This window comes from Hippocampus comes, unplaced genomic scaffold, assembly GCF_001891065.2.
Source record: "Hippocampus comes isolate QL1 unplaced genomic scaffold, H_comes_QL1_v1.1 scaffold367, whole genome shotgun sequence".
Lineage (NCBI taxonomy): Eukaryota > Metazoa > Chordata > Actinopteri > Syngnathiformes > Syngnathidae > Hippocampus > Hippocampus comes.
In genome coordinates this window covers 700,930-720,559 of record NW_017805741.1, presented here as the reverse complement: position 1 = coordinate 720,559, position 19,630 = coordinate 700,930, and the positions used below count along the sequence as shown (strand labels likewise).

General features: G+C 50.2%; 2 protein-coding genes across 2 annotated transcripts in view; both read left to right on the top strand.

Moving 5' to 3' along the window:
- Positions 1-14,526, top strand: part of dnmbp (dynamin binding protein) — a 27,347-nt gene extending 12,821 nt beyond the window's left edge. The window contains 14 exon segments of the mRNA XM_019883592.1: positions 179-670; positions 8,068-8,270; positions 8,354-8,453; positions 8,581-8,728; positions 9,815-9,832; positions 10,481-10,680; positions 10,759-10,889; positions 10,984-11,088; positions 11,161-11,289; positions 11,895-12,230; positions 12,304-12,513; positions 12,730-12,928; positions 13,015-13,610; positions 13,732-14,526. Of these exon segments, the coding sequence (XP_019739151.1) occupies positions 179-670; positions 8,068-8,270; positions 8,354-8,453; positions 8,581-8,728; positions 9,815-9,832; positions 10,481-10,680; positions 10,759-10,889; positions 10,984-11,088; positions 11,161-11,289; positions 11,895-12,230; positions 12,304-12,513; positions 12,730-12,928; positions 13,015-13,610; positions 13,732-13,917 (3,053 nt within the window). The 3' untranslated portion in view covers positions 13,918-14,526.
- A 462-nt stretch (positions 14,527-14,988) lies between these two features.
- Positions 14,989-19,180, top strand: LOC109523877 (hyaluronan-binding protein 2-like). The gene is made up of 6 exons (XM_019883316.1): positions 14,989-15,313; positions 15,388-15,400; positions 16,044-16,139; positions 17,010-17,123; positions 18,154-18,267; positions 19,068-19,180. The coding sequence occupies exons 1-6, from the start codon at positions 15,248-15,250 to the stop codon at positions 19,178-19,180; spliced, it is 516 nt and encodes a 171-aa protein (XP_019738875.1). The 5' UTR covers positions 14,989-15,247.
- Positions 19,181-19,630: the final 450 nt, after the last annotated feature.

Sequence of the window (19,630 nt, the reverse complement as noted above, 5' to 3'; positions counted from 1 at the left end):
CCCCTCGTCCGCGAGCCGTTCGTCCCAGAGGCGCACCCGCGAGCGGACCGGCCCGCCCCGCTCTCCGGCCGCCTCCGCCGACCCCGAGACCCGCCGCCCATCCCTCCCTCAACAACAAGCCCGTCTTCCTTCCCCCCGATGAGCCAACTCCAAGCATCTCGGACCCGATGTCTGAAGGCCCCTCGTCCGCGAGCCGTTCGTCCCAGAGGCGCACCCGCGAGCGGACCGGCCCGCCCCGCTCTCCGGCCGCCTCCGCCGACCCCGAGACCCGCCGCCCATCCCTCCCTCAACAACAAGCCCGTCTTCCTTCCCCCCGATGAGCCAACTCCAAGCATCTCGGACCCGATGTCTGAAGGTCCGGCCGATCTCAACGACCCGGCAGCCAGCGGGGAACACGAGGTCCGGTTCCAGCCGGAAGCCGAGACGGATCTGGAGGCGGAGATGGAGCCGGAGAGCCAAGAGCAGGGGCCGCGGGAGGACAGTTACCGGCTGTCGCTGCGGCTCCGAGAGGTGGAGAACGACATGGAGGCGTACGCGCGCACCGCCGAGGAGCTCCGGGCCATGCTGGAGGAGGACGAGGAGGAGGCGGCCCGCGCGCAGGTCATGGAGAACCTGGAGTTCTGCAACTACACGCTGGAGACGCTGGCTTTGGAGCAGCGCCAGTTGCAAGGTCAGTGTCTTCTTCCATTTGGACTTTTGTTGATCGATTCCTTGCTCGATGGCCAAAGTGTCGCCGGCCTGCTGTTTTCACGCGCGCTTTGTTTCACCTCGCCGAATGACCCCGGCGCTTCAGCAAGGCGGGGACCAAAACACGACGTTTTGGCAAACGATGGCAGCCGCTGTATCGTCCCGCCTGCTTCTGTACAACACCAAAGTTGGCTGTGGCACAGAATGTGGCGCGATGGCGTCGTCGCCTGCGTACGCGCTGTCAGAACTCCACAATTTATTTTGTGGGAATCGGAAACATCTTGCAGCGACATCGCGTTAGGAAACTCTTGTAAATGTGTACGCTGCATGGTAGCGGCAATCCTAAACAGTCGTCGTTTTCTCCTTTTATTTTTTTTTGGAAGCTCTTTAACCTTCAGCCTGCTTTAATTGTTTAAAGGCCCCCCCCCCGTCCTCCTTTGTCTTCTCATCGTCTTTTGGCAACAGCGTTGAGCCCAACAAAACGGGGCACTTGGAGACGGCAGAATGTTTGACACATGAGCTGATTCCACGGGCATCATGAGCCCTTTTACAACAAGTGAGACCGCGACAACCTCATTTGCATGAGCTAACACCCCCGCAGGAATGCTGTACTGCACGCGCGCACAAATGCGGTTTCGGTCGTGATTTGGATCGGAAAGCTGAGATGTCTTCGGCTGATCATTCGAACGATCCTATGCAAGTAGAGGGAGGCCATTGGAGGAGGATCTTGTTTTTTTTTTATTTTTATACCCCGTGAAACATGCCATCGTGAGCCTCGGTGAAGATGTTTATATTGTCTGGAAGAAAAAACATTTTGTCGTCACGAAACAAAACAAAAAGCAACTGAAAAAATTGTCACTTGCTTATCACCGTTGAGAGTTTAGAACTGGCTGGGAAATTGACACGGTCCCACGGGTACGGCTTCCTTTCCCTTCCGTTTGTGTGGTATTTAAACCGGTCTTTGTAGTTTGCTGCCTCTCTTCAAACGAGATGAGATTGAGAGCAGAGGAGGGGGGGAGGGGGTTGTTGTTGTTTGAATATAGGCCTCCGTTTTTGTTTTTTCTTTCCTTTTCCTCACACAAAAGTGTTTGAGGTCTGAGAGTGAGCACGGTGTTCTACAATAGCTCATTGTGTGCTCTGGCTTCTACTTTTTCAGGCTCATGGTCTGACCTCTTAGTTCCTTGCCTTCTTGACTTTGTGTTTCAAACACTGACTTCCCTCCTAAGTCCAAGCTGTCAAAACAGTCCCTTTTATTTTTGCGGAGGTACTCTGGCCAGTCTGTATGACCCAGTGACCAGGAAATGAAATTGAAATCAAACAGGACAGAGGGCAGGACGGACGGAGCATTGTTGTGGAATCGAAACCTCACCACTTGTCTGCGGTCGTACTCGGCAATATTGTGGAATTTGTCTCTATCTGCCGTCAAAGACTTGTCCCCAGGGACTTTGTTTTCCTGGAAGCGGTGGGAGCAGCCAATTGAGACAGTGGGAGGGGGCCTTCAACAATTCGCTGAGACGACAGCAGGGAGGGTCCGATTCTGTTCCACTGAGAGCTGGGAGGTGCTCGGGCCAGGCAGTCCCGCCGAGGCCATGTCGACCAGACCGAGAAAACAAGTGGGAGACGGCGGCTGGCCAAAATGGTGAACAGGTGGAGTCTCCCGCCGCGCTTTTTGAAGGAATGCCAGAATCGGCAGCAACGGAATAAACCTCGTTGAAGACCAAAGCGCATCGGCGCCGGCAAGCCCATTTCGACAACGAGGAGCATGGAGAGCCCCGCCGTTTATGGCAACCCCGTCACGTTTGTTCCTGTGGACTGGAACTTTGCTCCAGAGGCCACGGTGAGAAGGGGCAAGAGCGTGGAAGAGCTGGGGGATGCCGGATGGGCCAAGGAAAGGGAGCGACTGGCTCATCTGCAACATTTCCAGCAACTGCAGCTTCGGCAGCAACAGGTCGCGTATGCCGGCTACGGCGCGGCTCCCGCCGGCCTCCCGGGGCAAGCCGCGATGGCGCCGATGCCCTTTAACCCCGTTCCGATTCCCGGTTGTCCAATGCCGATGCAGACGGCGACGATGCCTGCGCGGGGAGGCCCGATCGCCGTCAGGGGCGCGGTCCCGCCTCCGGCGCAAGTGGGCGCTCCGTGGCCCGCGCGATGGGATCCCCGGGCGCAGGGCGGCCAAACGGGCGGCGAATATGACCAACGGCGCAAGTCACCTTACAGAGACAACGTCTACTACCATCCGGGTTCACAGGACGGCCACCTCGACGTGAGGATATCCGAATGGAAAGGCAAACATTGCTTCTATCAAGGCCCGGAAGATTACGACCGGGACCACGTCCGGGTGCCGCGAGCAAAGGACGGCGGCATCCATGAAGGCCACGCCAAATTCCGGGAGGAGAGAAGACGAGACAGAAGAGGGATCGACGGCCAACGGAACTCTGACAGTGACGGCCACAGGCGTCGCGGAGAATTGGAGGAGTATGATTGGAAGGAAAAATACAAGGACAGGGAGAATTATGAACGAAGAAAGCGCGACGACAGAGAATATTACGAAGAGAGGAGACATCGTGAACGTGATCTCAAGGCACATGACAGGTACAGCAACGAATATGGAGACTACGACTATGACGACGCTCGCCGGGACGACGCTCGTGACAGGTACGGCAACGAATACGGAGACTACGACGACGACGACGCGCGAGGTACGGCAACGAATACGGAGACTACGACGACGACTACGACGCGCACAGAGACGATCTCCGATATCGCGATTGTTATCCTGCCCGAGACGCGGACTATTATGATTCCGCCGATGACAAACACTATCGGGAAAAAGATCGATATCGAGAGGAGGACCGTTACAGGGAACGAAAATACAAGGACAAGTACCAGGATCGGCGTTCAGAAGACGAATATGACCGCAGAGAACGAGGTTACAAAGACAAGGACGTCTACGACCGAAGAAGTGAAGAAAACGACGCAAAGAGACAAAGGGGCCAGCGGGACTCTGAATTGGACGAGCGCAGCAGCGATCGATGGGGGGAGCGCTCTTCTCGGTACAAGCACGAGATCCGGAGAGACGAGCACCCCGACCGCCGACGAAAGGACGGCGACCGGAAGGCGCACTATGAGCGCCGGGACTCCTACGGTCACGAGAACGAATGGCGCCCCCGCCGGACAGAAAGGGAACCCTACGAACCCAGAGCCGCACCTGCCCACCGCCGACCCAGGGACAAATATCGGGATTTGCGCTCTCTGTCTGTGGATTCGTGCGGTGAGGAATACTCGCAACCCCGACGCAAGACCCATTGCGAGGAATGGGTGGAAGAGCAAAACAAGAAGCTGGCGCTCCGGCAAATGCGCTCTTTGGAGGATCCCGTCTTGTACAGCCCCAGCGAGGAGCGGGAGAGAGGCGACCGCTCCAGCGCCGCTTCCAAGCGTGGCCGGAAGCCCGTTTACGTGGGTTCCTTGGATCGCAACAGCTTCTACAGGAAGACGGCTCCCACCTCTCTGGCAAAGTCGCCCTTCGCCACCAACAGGAGGCCAAACCGAGGTAAACACCTGGATGTTGTCGTGTCACGCAATGTCCTCGGTTTTCCATGTGCCAGCGTGTCGGTATGCACATGAGTAGTCGCCATCGCGCAGGAAGAGGAGAGCAATTTCGATCTTGGCGCCGCCGACCTGCGGAACCGGTTTTGTGGCCTCTTGCTTTTTGTTGTCATTGTCCCTCGAGGTAGTGATCGGGTTTGCCGAAGACGTCTTCGCATGTGGACGAGTCTGTTTCGTTCAAGCGAAACAGACGTGTAAATAGTCTTGAACAAAGCACCCAAAAGTCAGCGGATTACGTCAGTTGATCAGTCATGGAAGCAAATAAAGTGATTGAGGTCTGGGCTCCATCACAGGGACCGGACGACTTGCTCATCAAAACCATTTGAAAGTCTCTCTGTGTGTAATTGAGGGAACATTTCCAAAAAGAGAGAGCCGGCTCGTGCGCATTGCGTCTGAGAAGAAGCAGGTGGCGCCCCCTCCCCTCCCCCCACACTCCCTAACAACCCCTCCCCCAGTCACCTAGACACACGTGCACGTCCGCGCGCACAGACCGCGAGGCGGCCCCCTTTCCGGAGCCCGGGTAGTAATCCCTAGCGTCAGCATGGTGAGTGGATGGCGGGGGTCTGGCGGGGGTCCGTCTGGTGCCAGGCGCTGGCTAGCTCAGCTCCTGACTCCTTTTCTGTCAGACTGATGCTGCGTGTGTGTGTGTGTGTGTGTGTGTGTGTGTATGCGGGCACTCGGGGGTGGGGGCAGATTGCTTTGAGAGGTGACGCCATTTTTCAAAACACTCCCATGCACGCTTCCCGTCTTGTCATCCTTTAATCCTGTTAGCGTTTCAGCTCCGTCAGGAGTTTGCATTTGATTGCGCGGCGAAGAACATTTGACCGTCCCCACACGACGCTTATTGGGTCGAAAGTGCGTTGCGGTGACATTGACGCGATGGCCGAGACACGGGTTTGCTTGTTTTGAAACGTGCATTGACCTTTTGTCCTCAATAATCCGACACTGAATGGAAGAAGGTCTCGCTATTTTTCACACGAGTTTGGATGTGAATCGTGAACACAGCCACATTCCAGTGAAAAGAGGGGGTGCACACTTGTGCAATCACATTATTTCAGTTTATTTTTTTAAATTCAATGGCACTTGTCAGGTTATAGGTCACGTTAACGCTCGAAAAAGCTTCGTCATGATTTATCTTGGTCTCATTTTTGAAATCACAAAAAGCAAGCAGGGGTTGGTCTGTTTTATTTTTTCTTTTTTTTTTTTTTCAACCTCCCCTGGACACAAACAAGGCGTCCAATTGTGTTTGAGTTGAGCGTCTGTGGCCATTGTGTCACGCCGCTGTGATCAAGCAGCATATGCCGCGTTGTCCTGGCTAATCCGTTGGCGGTCATCGCCATTGGTTGCTGGGCTGGATGGGCCCGGACGAGGGCGGCGGGAATGGGCTTGCCGGCGGCGGGGGGGAGCGCGTTCATGAAGTGAGCAAATCGTGAGTCCATCTTTCAAGATGTGGCACAACATTGTTCCAAAGTCTTGGCACGCCCGCTGGGAAACGTGTCGTCGGTCCAAAAGTCAGCACGTGTGTGTAACGCCGCACGACGAGCGCTTGTTGCGACAGTTTTCAAGTTCGTCCCGCGCTCGCAACAATATCGGTGAAGAATTCAAGTCGCCATCATCCCGGCGTTGCTTTGCCACGAAAGTGGCGTTCAGAGACTGAAGCGCGTTGTTGACAAAGCAGTGCAGCCAAAGGAGAAAATCTCTCCTCGTGAACGCCTTCTTTCAACAACCTGTTTATTAGTTTGCCGCCCGAACGAGAGACAAAAAGGGGAGCTCGGTCCAAGAGAGCCTTCACAGTGTGACCGGCAGCAGCGTTTGTTTGCAGCGAGTGACTGCAACGGAAAAGAAAGGTTCCTGTGAGATCCTCCCGCAAGCTGGAATGTGACCCTGTAACATTTGACCCTCAGAGATAAGCGGGATGGGCCATGTCAGCCGATGAGCTTCCCTCTGTGCACGGCAACCGCTTCAAACTTTTAAGTATGTATTTTCTGTCACACCGCCTTCAAAGTTTATATCCGACGCCTAAACGGCGTGTGGAACGTTTCCGCAATGTCGGGATTGGGCTGCAGAATATTTCAAAGCTCTGTTCCCAGAATGGAAGTTGGTCCCGGTACTTTTCAGGACAAATTGAACTGCAAGCTCCAACTCGCTTGAGTTTCCATGAAGCGTCTCTCATGTCATATCATGTCCCGCTTGAACAAAAAAAAAAAAAGAAACGTTTTTGTGATCGCTGGAAGCAAAAGTCACTCCCTCGCTGCTCTCCCCCGAACTTTGGCTTAATATTATGAGAAGCCCCCAACCCCCCGCCATCTCTCCCGCTGGCCTGGTTGCCAGAGCAACTGGGCATTCTCCTGGGAGCCTCACAGGCAAGCATGCTCGCATGCTTTGATTTTGCTTGGACTTTAACTTTGATTTTTCTTTTTTTATATGCACATATTGTGATCGGTGTGTTTTTTTTTTCTTTTCCTCAACGGAAAAACAAATTGCATCGTTTGAAAGTCTCCCATTGTGAGGTAACTGTCGAGCATTTGGGGATGCATGTGGAGTTTTGGCATCTCAATCTAAGGTGGAGCTTGGCCTGCCGGGTGTCTTTGAAAACAGGCGCAGGTTCCGTTCCAGACCTGGACTGGATTCCACCCACGAATCCTCTCTCACACTACCATTACGTGAGCATACGTCATGCGGCTCTGAGCGGTTTCCTTTTTAAAAAAAAAAAAAACGACAAGGTAAAAATACCAAGAAAAAAAAGGGGACAGGAGATCTTGTCGTAAATGCTCCACTTCCAGCTTTTGGTGCCCACCGCAGCCGCCGTCCTTTCCGGGGTACGCAATCTACGACGGCTCGCCATCCTTTCTCATGGTAATTGGAGGCGCGGAATGGCCCTTCCACCCGCGTGAACTGGACTCTCGCTGTTGACAATGGACTGACTCGCTTGTGTCAACCGCCCTCGTGTGCGTGAGAAAGAAAAGCGGTTTGAAGGAAGTTTTGCTTGCAGCAGGTGGGTCAAGCTTCCTCATCTCCTTCACTCACTTAGACGAGCGTCAAGAGTTCCAATTTGGGGCCCGCTGCACCAATCCCAGACTGAAACAATGACAAAGTTTCAAAGCTTGTTTGGTTTTTCTCCTTTCACTTGTCGGCCTTCCAGTTGGAGTTCGACTTGAGCTTCTGCGGGACCGCTCGCTGTTTGCTCCTTCCTGCCCGAGATTGTCGCGGGGCTTCTGGTGCCGGGATGTTTGGAAAGGAGGTGAAAATGTTGCAGGGAAAAAAGTTAGTCGGTCCAAGTTTTGACGCGGCTTGTGTGGCTCATTTGGTGGGAGTTTGCGAGCGGGAGTATTTTTGGAGGCTGTCCCACTTGGACTGTCTATGAGCGCATTGTGCGCATGCAAATGCGCGCGGCGGACCCTTTTGGATTCCACATGGCGGAGCAAATAAAAGTGTCGCTTGATGAAAGTGGGTCAGCCCCCGAATGCGGCGCGGCCGCGCCTGCCGCCGCTCAAACGTGGGAAAGATTCCAAAGATTCTCTTTCGCGCCTCGTTGTCCGACTTGCGCAAATGCGAGCAGGCGCACCGGGCTCTCCCCGTGGGCCACGGCACCCTGAGAAATGCGGCCCCCTGAGATTGATATCAGACACATCAATCAAACAGACATACTAGGGCAGGGGGAGTCCGGGGGGGGGGGGGGGCCTTTGCTTAACATCTCCATGAACTCTGGAAAAGCTCGTCGGCGCCGTTCAGATCGCTCGCAACGTCGCTCAACGTTCCTTTTGATTTTCTCAGAAATGACGCAGCTGTCGTCGGAGCCCCCGAAGCCCGCTTCGGCCGGCGATGCCGCGCCCGCCGCCGACGCCGAGGACCCCGAGCTGAGGATGCTGGAGAAGCGATCCAAGGTGATCGAGGAGATGCTGCAGACGGAGAAGGACTACATCAAGGACCTGCAAATGTGCGTGCTGGAGATCGTCGAGCCTCTGAAGAAGAAGCAGGTAAGGAGACGCTTCCGCCTGGAACGCTGCGGTTCGGCCTGGAAGTTTTTCCGAGTTGCCCGTGATGTCTTTTTGGTTTCAAGGTGAAGAACGTGGACTATGACGGACTTTTTGGCAACATCAACTCTGTGATCGATCTGTCTCAGCGGCTGTTTGAAACGCTGGAGGAAACGGACTCTATCGGTAAGCCGTCGTCAACAGTCGGCCTCGAAGGAAGAAAATCTGTTGCCGTTTGTCGATTTCTCGATGACGCGCTTGTGTTTCGTCGGCCGGGCCTAAGGTCGAATCTTTGCGTCATGTGACTCTCCAGGAAAGGTCTTCCTGGACTTTAAAGCGGAGCTGGAGGCGGTGTACAACGTCTATTGCCAGAACCACGACGACGCCATCTCGCTGCTGGAAACCTACGAGAAAGACGAAAACATCCAGCGCCATGTGTTGGAGTGTCTGGAGAGGCTGAGGTAAAAAAAAAAACAACAAAAAAAAAAACAAAACAAATCGTGCTTGTTGAAGAGCACCGAGACTAAAATGTGTACGACGAAAAACTGCCAGAAAAGATGCGTTGTTGACGGAGGTTGGCGAGATGACGTTTCCACTGTTGGCGCCCCCAATTGGTGATACGCGCTGGGGCAAATGCCCCAAAGTTTTGAGTTCTGCTCAAACAGTCCTCATGTGGGACTTCATCTTAAAAATGGAGAATTTGACCTTGGAACAGATGAATTGACCTTATTTTCTGCATGGCTACATTTATTGATTGGAAGTCACTTTTTCCAGATAGCTTTTGGAGTCTCCACTCAGATGTTGACTAAATCACGCCAGAGAGTTGTGTGATTAATGACAAGTTTCTATTGATTTGTTTCGACTTTGCTCCGAGACAAACCACAAAAGTGGATCAAGAACCCCCCAGCCTCCGCTACAGCCGCCTTCCTACTTTCCCACTCGGCTTTTGGTTGTCAGCGCAAGCAAAAGCTCAAAGTCGGGCAGTTGAGGAATGCGCCCTACCCTGTTGCGCCTGTTTGGCCCGCACTGAGTCAGAAACTTGAGTTGACGCAACGAGCTGACGGAACACGGGGGTTGGTTTCGAACGGGAACGGCGCCGCTTCCGCTGAGAAAAGTGATCAACAAAAATGCGACGTCGTTGGCACGAGTGGAAATACTCAATGGCACATCGCCGACAAAAGTGTGCGTATTTACATGGGGGCCTCAATGCGTAGGGTACGGCAACTCGTCGGCAGCAAATTGAAGCGGTTCATTGTCCTGATTGTCGGCATCCATAAATCAGATATCCTTTGTAAGTCGGGGGTGTCCGCAAACGTTTTGGTTGGAGGGGCCGCATCGAGAAAAACGGAAGGACGAAAAGTTGGCCACTTTGAAATGGGCCAACTCTTTTTGAAACACGCTCAAGAAATCGTTTGTATTGTCTCGTTCATCTCATCAGCTTTCTGTTCAAGGGGAGGCGAAAATAGTTGAGAAAGTTTTTGGGGTGGCTAACGGCATTCTGAGGCTCATGAATCCTGTTATCTCTTCTCACTCCCTCACGTCCACAGGGCCATATATCGAGAGTGGTAAGTCTCCACAAAGAGTGTTGCCATGAGCATGTCAATCATCCTGATTGCTAACACCCTTTGATTGACCTTTGTGTGTCCCGCGTGCGCATGTGTGTGTGTGTGTGTGTCTCATTGCCCTCCTCGGATGGAAATCGTTGTGGTCTTTGCATGTGGCCGTTGAATGAGACATCCGGGGTCGCTTCTGTGTGGCATCAAAAAAAAAAAAAAAGTGGTAAGTCCTTATTCAAGCCCTGTATGTCGGTTAAAAAAATGTCGAGATTCTGAAATGTATTTTAAAGACAAAACGGGGTTTTTCAAGCATTTTTGGGAGACAAACTTGCATCATAAAGGCCTCTTCTCAGGGTCCACAAACTCTTGGGTAAGCGTTCATAAAGCATCTGGGAAGTGGGAAACTAACGCCATCATGTGGACTCAAATGGGCAAAACAAGAACAGACGCAGCTTCGCTGCTTTGTTTTCAAGTCGAGCTCTTCTGTCCTCTCGATGGCATTAAGAGGGATTCGTTTAGTTCCTTATCGTGCCGCTTCAGTCATGTTGCCTTCGCTCCATTTGTTGCTGTCAACACGGGCGCCCACGTGACGTATTTCAATTTTGGTTGCACTCATCCATTTTATTCTTCTTATTTTTTTGGGGGGGGGGTGTTCAGGGGCAAAACAAACTACATCAACCTGGGCTCTTTCCTCATCAAGCCGGTGCAGCGGGTCATGCGCTACCCGCTGCTGCTCGTGGAGCTGCTGGGGGCCACGCCCGAGAGCCACCACGACCGGCCCCAGCTCGCTCAGGCCCTGCAGGCTGTCAAGGAAATCAACGTCAACATCAACGAGTACAAGCGCCGGAAGGACCTTGGTGAGAATTTCAGTGAGCGTCCGACGTCAACGGTTTGTTCTCACTTCCCCCACCCCTTTTCCCGCCCGCTGTCCCCAGTGGTGAAGTACAGGAAGGGCGACGAGGACACGTTCATCGACAAAATCTCCAAACTGAGCATGCATTCCATCATCAAGAAGTCCAACCGTGTCAGCAGTCACCTCAAGCACCTGACGGGAATTTCACCCCAGGTACAAACGAGGCTTCCTCACGGCTGCTCCAGATTCTGCACACTGCTCGTGCGCGTGAGACATCGTCGGTTCTAAACGTCCCGTCCCGGCTCAGATTAAAGACGAGGCGTTCGACGAGGCTGAAAGGAGGTTCCGGCTGCAGGAGAGACTCATTAAATCTTTCGTCCGGGACATTTCCTTGTACCTGCAGCATATCAGGGTACTTCCATTTTGGCGCGGCTCCCGATACGTCGGCGGCCTGCGGTGACTGACGCTTTTGAATCTTGGGCAGGAATCGGCCTCGGTGAAGGTGCTGGCGGCCATCAGCTTCTGCGACATCTACACGGAGCAAAGTCTCCCCGACCCGGAGCGCTTCCAGAGAGCCCATCGCTGCATCAGCGACAAGCAGTTCACCGAATTTGTAAGTGAAGTCCCGCCTCGGGATGTCTCATCTGCACTCATTGGAGATGGCAAACGTAGAAGTCCAGATACTTGCGTAGAAAAAAAAAAAAAAAGTGGTAAGTCCTTATTCAAGCCCTGTATGTCGGTTAAAAAAATGTCGAGATTCTGAAATGTATTTTAAAGACAAAACGGGGTTTTTCAAGCATTTTTGGGAGACAAACTTGCATCATAAAGGCCTCTTCTCAGGGTCCACAAACTCTTGGGTAAGCGTTCATAAAGTGTGTGAAAGTGCAGTGTAAAAAAAAAAAAAAAAACAAACGAAAAAAAGTGACTAGAATAAATGCACAAGCGAGCACTGCGGTGTATGACTTGAACCGAGCTAGCAATGCTAACGTGACCCAGCCATAAATCCGAAGCGAGCCTCGTGTCCTTGTTTGCTTCTGTCACGGTATGCAGAAGCATGAAAGCTCCTCTCTTCGAAGAGAGCAGAGGCTCGGAAGTCTGAACCGTACGCGGCGAGCGCTTTAGTCGCCCACGGACTGTATGGATAGAACAGCCGGTGACCGCACGTTGCTTTCCGCCACCGGCATTCATCCCCGTCTCGTTCCGCTTTCCGTTGAGCAGAAGGAGCGCACGGAAGCTTTGGTGATCAACCCGCTCACCCAGCTACTACTCATGTTCGCCGGGCCTCACAAGCTGGTCCAGAAGCGTTTCGACAAGCTGCTGGACTACGACAGTTGCAAGGAGCGAGCCGAGCGCCTCAAGGACCGGCGGGTTCAAGACGAGCTGCAGGTGGCGCGCAGCAACTACGAGGCGCTCAACGCCCAACTTTTGGACGAGCTGCCAAAGTTCCACAGCGCCGCCGAGGAGCTCCTCGCCGGCTGCATCAAGGCCTTCGCTCAGGCTCAGAAAGACTTCATGAAGACGACCCTCGGGGAGCTGAAACCTCTCCTTCAAGCCGTGAGTCGGATTTGGTCGGGTCGGCGATTTCCGCAAGGGGCTTCGGAGCAACGTTCTTTGCGTTTGTCTCTAGTTTTCTCGCAAGGTCGGCACTGAGGGCAACTTGGTGGCCCAGTTCCAAGAAGAGTACGGTCGCGTGCTTCAGCTGCTGCAGAGCTTCAGCTTCTGCCCTGAAAACCTGCCCGCAGCCGCCGCCGCCGCCGTCGCCACAACCGGCGCGACCGTTAGCCCCAGCAAGAAAACCCTGGAGAAGCACAGCTCCAAAAAGCAACTCCAAGGACCCGTGAGTTCCACCATTTGCCCCACCTGCACCCTCATTCCATTTTGTGTTGAATTTCCGAAAGTCTTCCGTGTCCAGGAGGGTCAAAGTCGCCGTCCGTCTTAAATAAACAGAACTTAAAGGGGTAGCTTCCGGTGTCGAAATCGTCGATAGCCCCGAGCGAGTGCGTTGCATCGCGCACGGCCTAACCCTGGGACCCGGTCCCTCCCGTCCATCCAGCCCAACTGCATCTTGCAGACCGAGCAGCATCGCGCCGGCCTGATGGCGCGCTACGGTCCCGGGAAACTCTTCCAGGCCGAGAGGAACTTCAATGCGGCCCAGGATCTGGACGTGTCCATCCTGGAGGGGGACCTGGTGGGCATCATCAAGCAGCAGGACCCGATGGGGAGCAACAATCGCTGGCTGATTGACAACGGCGGTAGGTCCAACCGCTCGCAAGCTTGAGATTGGAAGAAAGTGAAAACCGGTCACGCCATTTCAACTTTTCCTCTTCTCGCTCCGCAGTCACCAAGGGCTTCGTGTACAGTTCCTTCCTCAAGCCCTACAACCAGCGCCGGAGCCAGTCGGACGTCTCCATCGAGAGCCAGTCGTCCAACGAGTCGGGCTACGGCGGCTCCTCGCCCGTTTTCTCTCGCCAGAACAGCAACAGCACGCTAACCTTCAGCCAGGAAACGGCAACCGTCAGCTTCTCCACGACGCAAGCCCAAAGCCGCTCGTCTCCGCACCCGTCCCCGGACTCCGCCCCGTCTCGCGGGCTTCACCCCGACCCGGCCGGTCAGAGCGACTCCTCGCCGCGGAACCCCTCTGACCGCAAGGAGTCGGCCGAGCGCCGCGCCGCCTCCGGTCAAAGGAACGTCGAGTCTTCGCACCAGAGCTCGGGCCGCCACGGGGACCCGTACGATGGCAGTCGCGCCGGCCCGAGTGACCAGTCGGAGACGGACTCCTCTTCCTCGCGCAGAAACGCCTCGCAGCAGAGACACGGCGACAAGGCTTCCAACTCTTACCGGTGGAGGAACGGCGGCCTCGAGAAATCCGCCTACTCTCTCGACGACTTCAGCGAGCCCGAATCGGAGCGCGATGCGGAATTGGACGGGCACCAGGTGAGCTTTGCCCCGGTTGCTTAAAATACTGACTTGCGTACCAAAACGAAAAAGCACGGTTGAATAGCTAGGCAACGTATTCAAAACTAGGAAAAAGTAACCAGGAAATCGTCTTTTTCAGATCTACTTTGCCCTGTACTCCTTCAGTGCTCGTTGCGCCAACGAACTGAGCATTTCGGCCAACCAGCGTCTACGCATCCTGGAGTTCCAGGACATGAACGGCAACGCCGAGTGGTGGCTCGGCGAGGCCGGCGGCCGACGAGGCTACGTGCCGTCCAATTACATCCGGAAGTCCGAGTACACCTGAGCGTTTGCGACACGGCGCTGAGACTGTTTGCGCAGAGGCAACACAACCACAAACAAGCGGCTTATTTTTGAAGTGATTGACTTTTGCTCCTAGCGCCATGCCCGTATTTAAAGAAAAAAAAATATAGTACTTTCCATTGAACCCTGTAAAGTAATGAGGATAATACATTGAGTATTAATAACACATCGTGAAAGGTTAAAAAGAGACCCATTTTTTTTAAATTGGGGGGGGGGGGAACCCGACCACTGTGTTCATTGCACTTTCTCCATTTGGCATCATAAGAATGGTGTGGCTATGCCGAACTGTACCCAACAATCAAAGTGTGAGTGTGTTGCAGTTTGAGGAGAGTGTGTGTGTGATTTTTTTGATTTTATTTTTTTTTTTAAATCTGCACTCCTTAACTTCTCTCCATGTCAGTGGCCTATTTTTTATTTTTTTAAACCTGGAGTGACACTGTGAAATGATGTGGGAAAAACCAAGTTTTGACCTCTTTGTTCAATAAAGGAGAGCATGTTTGCTCCCTGTGTACATACTGTATGTAATGTTGTTGTATATGGAATATTTGCGTGCCATCTCACCTTTTTGATTAAACCAACCATGTGAGAATGACTCTTTGGACAAATTCTGTTTATTTCATCCCTTTTTCTTATCCTTAATATAGTCCGACTAATTTTGGGGGGGAGGCGATGTGGTCACCGGCCGAGGCGCGCACCAGAATGAACATAACAAGCGAAGGGGAAAGTGTGACAAGAACAAATTGAAATTGCCATGACTGTTTGGTTTTATCAAGCACATTTGTGGAAAGCTGTTTTTAAGAACTGCATTTCAATTTGACTGGGAAAGATGATTTGAGTGACGAGGGACCTCCATTCTGGAATCCTCTGTTTCTGAGCAGAAACTTGGTCTTGAAATGTCCATTTCAATGGGAAAAATGACTTGCGAGACTTTTACAAGACACCGCCATGCTTTCGTTTTCATCCGACTGGGAAAGATGATTTGAGTGACGAGGGACCTCCGTTATGGAATGCTCTGTTTCTTAGCAGAAACTTGATCTTGAAATGTCCATTTCAATGGGAAAAATGACTTGCGATACAAGACACCGCCATGCTTTCGTTTCCATTTGTCCTTTCGCTTTGGTTGTTATTCGGCGGTAACCAAGGACAGGTCAATAAAACAAAGGTTAGTTTGAGCCCCATGCAGTTTAAACACACAAATTTGGGCAAGAGGGGTGGATGAGTTGGGCTAAAGATTGACTTCTTCAATCCCCCGGGGGCTATAAAAATAGCCCCATTTTTTTGCTTGTCATCATACTGTACTGGAACACAGTGCCATGTTGTCTGCGGGCCTCCTGCTTGTCTGCGTGAGCCTACTCGGAGTCCAAGGAATCCGGACGTCTGTGAGTCTCCCGATGTTTTCAAAAGTCGGCACAAAGAATCCGCCCTGACGCATTTGTTGCTTTGTGCGTTTCAGCTGGACGGCATGGGTAAATAGGCTGCGGCTGTGAGGATCCACTCGTCTATGAATTGATCTAAAATCTTGTCAAGTATCCAATTGAAAAGGCTTCCGGTTGAAAATTCAAGATGAACCTCAAATAACCTTCACAGATTGCACTTCATTTCAACGTCTGTGAAGCTTTTCACTGTACATGTCCGGCTCTTTACTTTTGTGTTCAGAACCACCATTCGAATGATAGAAAACAAATGACAAGTATGAAGCTGCAAAGACACCTTCCTCATTAAAGTAAATGTATGCCGTGGTTGCGCTGTGCTTCTGTCAACCTCAAGCAAACACAACCGCGCCCATAAAAAAAGGCTTCCGAGTTCATCTAGCCAGCGGGCTCATACAAATGTGTACGTTTGAGCTCTGAAAATATATCCGCTTTGCCCCCTGTGGTGGCTGGAATATTTCCCACAAGATGGGAACTGCTGGCTTGCAAGCGAAGCTGGTAACTTTATCTTCAAACGTGTGTTTGGAAACAAATGTCAATTCACTTGTCATGGTCGTTCACCTATTCAAGGTGACAGTGCATTTTAGGGTCATCCTGAAATGTCTCTGTGTGTGTGTGTGTGTGTGTGTGTGTGTGTGTGTGTGTGTGTGTGTGTGTGTGTTTTCTTTGTTTTTGTCAGATTCTGACGATGGACAACATCCCATACGAAAAAGTTTCCCGCGCTTCTTTTCTGACACAACCTCATGGGTGCGTCAAAAACTAACTTTCCGCAAAGGTGAGTTTTTCTTTTCCCTTTAGTCATTTGATGAGCACTTTACGCATGTACAGACGTGAGTGCATCGAATCGGAACCGAATAGAATTGTTCTATTTTAAGTCCAGCATTCTTGAATCATACTGCCCCCTATTACATGACGTTACATCTGTATTCTAAGAGTGCTTTCACAACAGCTGCAGCTGTAACAAAGCGCTTTACAGAACATTTCACATAAAATAATAATACACCATGGATCAAATTGTCTTTTAATGGAAAAATGCACGCCCTTTATAAACAAATGCCACATTTCTTTTCTTCACACGTGTAGCCATATTATAAAATGACAACAAACTCACTGCATCATACCCGCTCGAACTGAGCCACAGTCAATCGAATTGTAATACCACTGAATCGAAGCAAATCGAACCGTTCCATTTTCAAATGTACTGTCCTTGAATCGCATCCCGTGACATGCGTATCCGGTTTTCTTTTCATCGCCTCAAAGCAGGGGTGTCAAACTCCGGTCCTGGAGGGCCGCTGTCCTGCATGTTTTCCAAGTCTCCCTGTTGCAACACACCTGATTCAAATGAACAGGTTCAATATCAGGGTTGCGCAGAGCTTTCTGATGATCTGATCATTCTAATCAGGTGTGTTGCAACAGAGAGACTTGGAAAACATGCAGGACAGCGGCCCACCAGCATCCTCAAAGTCATGTTACGCAATAATCTCCCATTTCTTGACAACGTGTAAAAGAAATTGTTTAAATAAAAGGTGTTTTAATAAGTTCAAGTGTATTTCAATATATTTTGATGGGTTCAAAATGCGTGCGAATGACAACAATATGACTGTGTTGTTGACCAGGAAAGGTTTTCTTGCTTTTTTCCTTTCAGAGCCTGAACTTTGTGATCCAAACCCATGCTTTCACAACGGCCAATGCAACGTCCTTTCTGACAAAGTAACGTGTTCGTGTCGCGAGCCTTTCATGGGCGACAAGTGTCAAAAAGGTCAGTTGATTTCAATATTACAAAGTAGTCTGGCTACATATGGTGGTGTTGTGCAGTGGTTACTTGATTTGCGAGATTTATTCGAATTGTCATTGATCTATTCCAGCCCCCTAAAACACCAGCCCCCCAAAAACTAAAACATGTTTTTAAACAAGAAAAATGTAATCTTACTTGATAAAAACAACGTAATAGTATGATTAAATAAAATGTAAAGAAAATTCGTGCGTCATAATTCAATGGTGCATTACGCTGCTCATCATTCGTGTGTGCCCGTATTGGCCACCAGGAGGCAGAGTGCTTTCACAACAGCTGCAGCTGTAACAAAGCGCTTTACAGAACATTTCACATAAAATAATAATACACCATGGATCAAATTGTCTTTTAATGGAAAAATGCACGCCCTTTATAAACAAATGCCACATTTCTTTTCTTCACACGTGTAGCCATATTATAAAATGACAACAAACTCACTGCATCATACCCGCTCGAACTGAGCCACAGTCAATCGAATTGTAATACCACTGAATCGAAGCAAATCGAACCGTTCCATTTTCAAATGTACTGTCCTTGAATCGCATCTCGTGACGTGCGTATCCAGTTTTCTTTTCATCTCCTCAAAGCAGGGGTGTCAAACTCCGGTCCTGGAGGGCCGCTGTCCTGCATGTTTTCCAAGTCTCCCTGTTGCAACACACCTGATTCAAATGAACAGGTTCAATATCAGGGTTACGCAGAGCTTTCTGATGATCTGATCATTCTAATCAGGTGTGTTGCAACAGAGAGACTTGGAAAACATGCAGGACAGCGGCCCACCAGCATCCTCAATGTGATGTTACGCAATAATCTCCCCATTTCTTGACAACGTGTAAAAGAAATTGTTTAAATAAAAGGTGTTTTAATAAGTTCAAATGTATTTCAATATATTTTGATGGGTTTAAAATGCGAGGGAATGACAACAATACGATCTGTGTTCGCCTAATGTTTTTTTTTTGTTTGTTTGTTTGCTGTGGTTTTTTTTTAATTGAATATTCAGCTAAAGATGTCTGCAAGGATATGAATTGTCATTTTGGTGACTGCGTGTTGAACTCGGCTGGAGGACCAGAGTGCAAGTGCACATACCCCTACCTCGGAACCAACTGCCTCCAACGTGAGTATTCAAGTATTTTGGTTCAAATTTGTTTTCTGCAAATGCATCACCGACTCCATCAAGAGTGTAGTCAAGTATACGTTATTTCTTGCAGACAAATTACACAGACTGCCAGCAGTTAGATTGAGAGATTTGGCATATTTTGAGTGTTGTTATGTTTGTTGCTGTGTCAAAATGAAATAATTCAACAATGAAATGGCTAGAAAGCAAACGTATTACTCAAAATGTATTCATAATAGTTACTGCATATACATATGAAAGCTGGATTGGTGTTATTATCACATATGTGGAATTTAATGTGAAATAATGGCAAAAAAATATTGGTTGAAAATAAATAACCAATAAAATAAAAGATTAAAAGATGGATTAATTGCTGAGAATAGCAAATGTATAATTAATGAATGTATGAATGACTAAATTAAGGGAGGAATATATTTTTAAATAATTGCCCTAAAAACTTTTGTCTTGGTATAACTCCATAAAATAAATGATTAAAAATATCTAAAACATAATTGATCATTTATATTTCATAATTAGTAAGCCACGAATGACGGACTAATCCAGTCAACTCCTGCAATTCCTTTCTTCTTGTGCCAAAATGAAATAAACATGGAGTCAATCTAGGAAATGATTAAAATTTGAATGAATTGCAAACAAATAAATCATCAATGAAATGATGAAAGAACAATTCATTTGAACCTCTCAGAGATGAATGAAGTCAACGGATTCCGATTTTTAATCACCGTATGGTTTGCCAACTTTGATTCCTGTTTTGCCAACTTTGAACCTCGGTCGAGCAGAGCAAGCCGTTCCCTGCAGTCCCAATCCTTGCCACAACGGAGGCGTCTGTATGGAGCAAAATCGCCACCAAACTATGATCTATTTAAATGAAGCTCTCTCCAGTCCATCATGATTGCTCGGGAGCAATTTGCCACCTCATGGAGCCAAAGCAATATTTGAGAAATAACTCTGGCCTACGCACAAAAAAATAGCAAATGGGGAGTGTTTCAGTTCAATGACAGAAATACAGGCGAAATCACCCCAATACCGAATAGCCCATGTGCAGCAGACTTCCACTGTACAAACAGTCCTAATTCAAACAGTTCCAATATCAGACAGGCAAGTTGACTTAAATTTGGAGACATTTTGCAGTGGAATCACTGCTTTGTGTTAAATATATTGTTGTATACGGAACAGCCCTTGGCTACAGGCAATTGGAGGCTTTGTTGGGCAGAAATTAAATGTCCCGCCCCCACTGGTTCTCAGCCATTGTTATCAGAATTTATGCATCTTATTTGTATTGTATTCCCCCCACTGCCCACTAACACTGTCCTGCTTTCTTCTCTCCTCTTCCCCTTTTTTT